This window comes from Nestor notabilis, unplaced genomic scaffold (genome assembly GCF_000696875.1).
Source record: "Nestor notabilis isolate BGI_N333 unplaced genomic scaffold, ASM69687v1 scaffold8570, whole genome shotgun sequence".
In the NCBI taxonomy this organism is placed as follows: domain Eukaryota; kingdom Metazoa; phylum Chordata; class Aves; order Psittaciformes; family Psittacidae; genus Nestor; species Nestor notabilis.
This window is the reverse complement of record NW_009909668.1, coordinates 1-7,605: the sequence shown is the minus strand read 5'-3', so window position 1 is coordinate 7,605 and position 7,605 is coordinate 1. Positions and strand designations below refer to the sequence as shown.

Genomic DNA, 7,605 nt, shown 5'->3' with positions numbered 1-7,605 from the left:
CCGCCCCCCCCATCCCCTGCCTCAACCCCTCCGTGTGGCGGGACGGCTCCTCGGAGAAACCTTCGGATAACGCCGTGCGCTTCCGGGCCTGGAATGGGCAGATGTTTGAGGCAGGGGGGCAGCTCAGGCCAGAGGTGGCAGCGGATGATTGCAAGGTGCGTTGCTGCAAGAGAGGGGAGAGATGGAGGTGTCAGGTTGAACCCACTCTGCACACAACGAGGCTTGAGTAATGCCTGTGCTGCTTATCCTATCAAAAAGAAAGGGGGAAGGGTCTGGTTTACCTGTTCACCACTTTGATTTTCCAGCCCAGGGTGCTAGAGAAGCTCCTGTTAAGTAGATAGGCTTCAAACAGAAAGCAAAACATTCAGTTGTTCCAAGGTTACATGTCGTGTATGTCAGCAGTTACACGGCAGAAGGAGGAATTGCCACCCAAAGCATTTTGTGTTCACTGCATTCAGGGTTGTGTTTGGGGGAACCATTTCAAGCTCAGTTTGACCTGGATGAAGGATCCACGAAATGCTCTCTAAACCTCACCCCAGACCTGCTCAGCCCAAGGGGTAATCCCTTGTTTTCCACAGGGCTTTTCAAGCTTATGCCTCAGAAGCACGTTTCCTTTCCAGCAGCAGGGTTGGAACTGGATGGTCTTAAGATCCTTTCTAACCCAAACTGTTCGGTGGTTCTATGATCCGTACCCCAATTAAACAGCTCTTTCTCTGCCCCTTCCTCCTGCACAGATCAAGGATGGACGCTGGCATCAGACTCTCTTTTCCTTTCGGACACAGGACCCTCAGCAGCTGCCTATTGTCAACATCTACAACCTCCCTCCATCCGAGCCAGGAAAGCAGTATCACCTCGAGGTCGGCCCCGTGTGCTTCCTTTGAACAAAGCCACAGAAACCGGGCTCCAAGGCTTTGACCCCACGTTTGGCCTATGCCTTTACACAGGTTCTCCCACCTCTCTGCAGCAAGGACAGCTGGGCTGGGTCTTTTGGGTCAACTCTTGCTCTTAGCCTTTGGCTCAAGGTCTCAAAGAACCCGTGATCTACTGAACTCAGCAGGTTGTTGGAAGGAGGAATAACAAGGACGTAGGGGAAGTGGGTATCAGTCGGGATGCGAAGAGTGAAAAGGGATCCAGATGTTGCAAGCAGTTCCACACACAAAGCTTTTTCCATGACCAAAGAAAACAGAGAGAAACCTCAAGCAACTTGCAGCATGGGTTGTTTTGGGGGTTTTTTTTCTCCGCCCCCCTCTCCCCAAACCCCATTTGTTTTACCTGGTTCCTGAGTTACCAAATGTTCTTTCCATTGAAAAGTGATTAAAAAGATAGAGCTTCCCTCTCAGAGCTTGTCGCCTTCTGGATGGCCACGTGCTGCATCAGGTCTCCCAGGCGGAGCTGCAGGTTGAATCTGGCTGCTCTGTGTACCGGAAGCATTTTGATGTGCAATATTAGAAAGAAACAAAATATATATATTATATTATTTAAAGCTAAAAAGACAAAAAAAAAAAAGAAAAAAAAATATAATAAACTAGGTTCCTCCTTTCCATGTTCAACCAACATCCCTCCTCATACGTGGCTTTGGGATATGGGAGAGTCCTGAGGCCAAGTAGGGGGGGAATGGAAGGAGGAGAGGGGAAAGAGATTGGTGCTAAAAGAGAGAGAGAGGATGGGCTCGTCTGATTTGTTTCTACCTCTCACTGTGAAATCTCTGGTGCTCTTAACAAAGTGTGTTATTTTATATATATGACTTTATTTAAAGTTGTGAAGGTGCTACAGTGTCTTGCCACAGACCCCCAGAATAAAAGTCCATGGGACCATCTCTCTAGGAAGAGAGGATGAGGTGACGATCTACAGCTAAATCAGGAAACAGCCACCTCTAAAGGGATCCTTTAATCCCCATGGATGCCAATTGAGCGCAACAGCGTCCAAAAATCACTTGTTCAAAGGATGTTTTCAAAGCAAATATGATGATTTAACTTCTGGTTCATCAGCACTTCACTGCTTTGGGAGGGGAGTGAGGGCTGCAGCTCGCCTGCAAGCCCTGAGCCTCAGAGAGAGCTGTAATTGAGTCAGTTGTCTTGTAACTTCACTCTGCTCTAAGCTCATATTCCCTGGTCTAAGGTCGTATTTAAACCCAGCTCTTCAACCCTTCTTCTGTCTGGCCCCTCTGTCAAGACTGATGTGATGGTATCTTGTTCCAGAACCCAGCCAGGCTTGGAGGGGTTTTGTTTTGTTAAGTTTTGTAGAAATTTTTAGTCTCTATATGTAAATTTGGAGGATTTTTGTTTTGTTTTTAAAGAGGTTAATTATGGTAATCTTTAATTCTATATAAGGAATAATATTGATGTAATCAGAGCTGTACTGTATCAGAAACGCTTCAGTGCCTGGTTGGAGTTGTCATGTCTCTTATGGACTATGGATTTTATTTTTTTGAGGAAAAAAAGTTATATGTGAGTCTCTCTTTGTGTATTCTTCTTCTTCAACTACTGCCTGGTGGTTGCTTTCCAACCATCAGAGAAGGTTAAACAAGCTCTGCCCCATATACCTCACCCTCCACGCAGCCCTGCCTTGGCTCAGGAATACCTCACCCTCGGGGCTGGCTCGCCCCAGTACCCCCAGGCTGAAATCACCATCACTCACTGCCCGCTTGCTGCCTTCCCCTGCACACACACACACCCCCCCGCCGGGTTTGTCCCTCTCTCTTGCCATCAGTTTCGTGTGTTCTCGAGGCTGCAGTTACTGTTCGTTCTCATTAAAGCTTTTTTTTATTTTTTCCTTTTTTTTTTCCTTTTTTTTTTGTTTTGGACTTTAAATAAATATTTAAAACTGAGGCAATGAAATGGGACTGGTGTGGGTTTATTTGCATGGGAAGCTAAATGGGCAATGAGTGAAGAAAACCTCATTCTTAAGGATGATAATGTTGGTGTTAGCATCCTGGTGATAGTCACAGCCCAACCCTCACCAGGATGGGATGGTGATGGCTCCCCGCTGCTGTGCATCACCCAACCACCCCAGGCTGGAGCAGCTCTGCTCTGGAGCCAGGCTGAGAGAGCTGGGCTGGGTCAGCTGGAGAAGAGAAGGCTCCTGAAGGGGAGACCTTAGAGCAGCTCCAGTGCCTAAAGGGGCTCCAGGAAACCTGGAGAGGGGCTTTGGGAAAGGACCTGTAGGGACAGGACAAGGGGAATGGCTTTAACCTGCCAGAGGGGAGATGGAGATGAGCTCTGAGGCAGAAGCTCTTCCCTATGAGGGTGCTGAGGTGCTGGCACAGGGTACCCAGAGAAGCTGTGTCTGCCCCATCCCTGGCAGTGTTCAAGGCCAGCTTGGACACAGGGGCTTGGAGCAACCTGTTCTAGTGGAATCTCTAAGGTCCCTTCCAACCCAAACCAGCCTGATTCTATGAGCTCAGTATCTAACACATAAACATAATGGAACATGCATTCCTCTTCTGCAAAATTTTTCAGTTATACGTAAAAAGTGTGTTACATCCTGACAGTGCTGGAGAGCAAGAGGAGAAGAAAAGAAAGAAAAAGAGCTGAGCTGATACTTTTCACATTGCTGAAGCCCAAATCACACCTCATTGCTCCAAGCTGATTTGAAACCCACCTTCTCCTTCCTTCAGAGCCCCAGGCTAAATCCTTGTGTCTGTCTCTACAGCCACTGTCATCACACCCATTGGAGACAACAGAAAAGTCCCCATGGGCTCAAGCCAGCAGAGGAGGACATCACTTCCCATCACACCACACACTATGGGAGCTGCCTGGGCTTGTCCCGGGTTGCATCAGGGGCAGCGGGAAGCGGCCGCGCTGTGTTTGCTCACCCCACGCTGCTCCCCTTCCCGGCAGCGCTCCTGCGGCTGGGGGGGGCTGGGCGGCACCCCCGGGCAATGTGGGGTGATGGGTGCTGGGGCCAGGTCAGCTTTGGCAGCGCTGGGCTGGGGCTGACCCACATGAGCTGGTCACACACGGCTCCCGCGGGCAGGGAAACAGCAAACACGGCTCATACATAAATCACTGCACGTCATTGTGAGGCCGGGATTGGAGCAAACACAAACCACTGTTAAACAGAAAGATTCTGCTTTTGAAAGTGTTGTAATGTCTTTATTCTGTTAAAAGCCTGAACCCATCGCACTGACTATTCCCTGCCTTGTACCCCACCCCCAGCCAGGATTTACTTAACAGTTCCCTGTCTCTGATAGTTATTTTAACTTACTTAAAATAAAATAATCACTTAAATTACTTATAATAAAGTAATTAATTATCAGCTGTGTATGTTAGCAGCATCCACAGCCCAAAGGCCACTTGATCACTGCAGCACTAGGATGAGACAAGCAACAAGCATCACAAGGCTACCAGCACACAACAAGGAGCTCAGCTGGAAAGGGCAAACCCCCAAATTTCCTCATGGGTGAGCAGCCACCCCCTCAACACCATCACGGGTGTTTATGTGCCCTGTGGATGAAAGCCACATCCAGGAGTCATTCAAAGAGCCCCTGATCTCTACGAGGCACCCACAAAACCACACTCACCAAACCCTGTATTGGTGAAACCGGGAGTTGGGTTTTTCCCTCTCTTACAGGTTCAATTTCCTCCACCTGCTATTGCTTCATACCTGAGCAAACAGCCCCGCAGCTGAACAAGCACATCGGGGCTGGGGACAGCCAGGTTTGCAGGTGCTGTATATAAGGAAGGGAGCCAAGCAGCAGCTGGTCAGCACAGGAGTCTCCTCTCATCCAGCCAAGAGATGCTGCCCGTCCTCACCCTCCTCCTGGGGCTGCCGCTCGCCCTTGCATCCCCCACGTGTGCCCCACTCATCCCGGTCACCTTCGACAATGCCACCGTCCCTGGGGTAAGCACCGATCCTTTCCTATCAGCATCACTAGTTGTTATGGGTGCAGGAAGATAAGCTCAATGCTTATCTCATGCTTATTTCCTTAACAAGAAGTCAAGCTCCTCTGCCCAGGAGCACGGGAAGGGGTGAAGCCTTGCTGCTCTGCACCCAGAACCTCATGAGCAGGCACTTTTGGGTGGCTCCTGCTTCCATCTCCCCGTGCAAACCAGGCTGGGCAGCACCATCCCCAAGGCTTTGCCACTCTATTGTAAGTCCTTCAAGCGTTGGGTGCTCAGGTCACAAGTCTCCATCCACAAAACCCTTCACTGCATAAACAGAATTTAGCCCCTTGGGGGTGTTTAATGGGAGGAAAGCAACGAGTGCCAGGCACAGCGAAGGGGGGACAACACTGCAGAAACAAGTTGGAGTTCTGTGGAGCTGGAGCATCACTTGAGCAAGGAGGGGACAAACCCAAGAGCCTCTCATCTGGCCTGGATCCTGCCTGGGACAGTCACATACTGGGGCACAGCAGGGCACAGTGGATGATTTTACCCACATGGTGCCCATGGATATACCCAGCATGGACCCCCCAACCCTGCCCTATTCCCCTCCTCTCCACAGCTCCTGGGACACTGGGTGTACATCGCCGGTGCCTCCAGGTACCCGCCTCACCTGGAGGAGCTGAAAGCCCTGAAACATGCAGCTTTCTCCTTCTCTCCCGGCAGCCACGAGGACGAGCTCAACGTCACTGAAACCATGCGGCTGTAAGGACAGGGATTCACCCCTCACCAGCTCCTCCATCCCCAGAGGCTGCTGGTGCCACCCTCCCGCACAGACGTGGGGCTGGAGAGCAGCCATGCCCAAAGTGTTTGTGTTCTGAACCCCTCGGGTTTGGCTCGGGCAGTTTAGGGGGGAATTGTCCCATCTGACCCTTTTGCCCTGCAGGAATGAGACGTGCGTGGTGAGGAACACCAGCAAGGTCCTGGTCTTTCGGCACAACTCCACCTTGGTGCATGGTAAAGCCCCGGCTGCAATGGATGGGATGGGATGGGACGGGACACGGGGAGAACAATGCCACAGCCACATCTTGCACCCTCCTGCATCTGCCCCACAGTATTTGGCATCAGGCCCCTTTACACCTAAAACCATGTCTGAAGGGGATGGGGGGTTTCTTCCACCCCATGTGATGGGTACAGCAGCACTGCAGGACCAGACTGGTCCCCACTGGGATGAGGATAAAGAGGGTGAACAGCCTCAGCATGGGTGATGCTCACCAGTGGGTGACCCCACTCTCTTCGTGCCTTCCAGTTGATGACCAGGTGTTCGCCACTGCCAACCTGATCCAAAGCGACAAGGACCTGCTGATCCTCAGGCATCTCAACGATGACATCCCATCTCTGAGCCTCTCGGGTGAGCAGATGCTGCCCTGGATCCCTGGGGCACATCCCTGCCTGGGGATGAGTCGATGGGCATGATGCAGGCAGGGCAAAAAACCCCTTCTCCTCTGATATGGAGAGGGGTGGGCATGCAGAGAGCTCCCCATCTGCACTACAGGGACCACCAAGGAGCAAAGTGCCCCCTAAACTTTCCTATTTACCCCCTTCTCCTTTTACCACCCCATTTCTCTGCAGCACGGACGCCCAATGTGAGCAAGGAGCAGCTGGAGGAGTTCAGATCCCATCTGCACTGCCTGGGCTTCACCGAGGAGGACATCTACTTCACCTCCGAGAAGGTACGAACCCATCTCCAGGGTGGGTGAGCCCTAGCCCTGGACCAGCTCCTGCCAATGTCTTGGATGAAGGTCCAGGGGGGGATATAAGATCAGATCCAGACCATGGCACTAAGTCCCTTCTCCTCCCCATGCATCCACCTCGGTCATTCCCAGCTCTTTGAGCTGTTCTGGGGCAAGGGGCATGAATAGATGCTCTCTCCTATCCCACAGGATGCCTGTCCCCTGCCTGAGGAGAAGAAGGACGAAGGAGATGCGGAGTAATAGCTGAAATAACCCCCATGGGCCAGGTCGGCCACTCCATCCTCATCCTTCTCTGGCCCCTCCATGGGGACACCCCCGCTCAGCTCAGCCTCAGGACTTCCTGTTGAGGTTTTGGTTTTCCCCCTGGATGAAACACCCGTTTCCTTGTTCTCTCCTGGACTCACAATAAACCCGTGTTACAACCGCCTGCTGCATCCTCACTGGGACCACAGGCAGGACCTGTCCTGCTTGCGCTGCCCATGATGCTGCACCTCCAAACCCACCGAGAGGTGCGACAAGTCCAAACCAAACCCTGATCATGGCAGTGGGCACATAGATGTTCATCCCTCCACCAGCTCCGTGGTGTCAAAAGACGCCCCCTGGCCACCCCATCCAGTGGGTCCCCTCTACTATGGGGCACCAGGACATGAGCACCTCCCCATCCGAACCCCTCAGGTCTCCTCCATGATGACTTGATCCAGCCAAGGTGCTTTTAGCACCTCAACATCCCACCATGAATTCTCAAGCTAAATCCTACACGCTCTGCCTGCACCAAGGGCTTGCGCAGGGGTTGGGATAACGTGGGGTGACATCGTACCTTCACTAGGTGTCTCTGAGCAGAGAAAGGGGAAGAAGATGGGAAAAACCATCACCCAGGGCCAGACCGAGTGTCTCGGGGAAGCTCCACACCAGAGAGGAAAAGGCAAATAGAAATAAAGCCGGGAGAGCAGGTCCTGCCCTGCATGGGACAGCATGGGGACAAGCAGCAGGATAGGGACAGGAACACCTTCCACTGGAGCAGGTTGCTC

The 7,605-nt window shown here is 52.0% G+C and overlaps 2 protein-coding genes across 2 annotated transcripts in view; both read left to right on the top strand.

The window, feature by feature from the left end:
- LOC104407603 (collagen alpha-1(XXVII) chain-like) overlaps positions 1-881 on the top strand; it is a gene marked incomplete at its 5' end in the record, with an annotated part of 74,032 nt that extends 73,151 nt beyond the window's left edge. The window contains 2 exons of the mRNA XM_010016964.1: positions 1-155; positions 735-881. The exon at positions 1-155 is cut by the window's left edge and continues 82 nt beyond it. Of these exons, the coding sequence (XP_010015266.1) occupies positions 1-155; positions 735-881 (302 nt within the window). The remainder of the gene's footprint in view (positions 156-734) is intronic.
- A 3,856-nt stretch (positions 882-4,737) lies between these two features.
- ORM1 (orosomucoid 1) lies at positions 4,738-6,817 on the top strand. The gene is made up of 6 exons (XM_010016852.1): positions 4,738-4,842; positions 5,446-5,588; positions 5,770-5,840; positions 6,133-6,234; positions 6,456-6,556; positions 6,767-6,817. Exons 1-6 carry the CDS (start codon positions 4,738-4,740, stop codon positions 6,815-6,817), a joined length of 573 nt encoding a protein of 190 aa, XP_010015154.1.
- Positions 6,818-7,605: the final 788 nt, after the last annotated feature.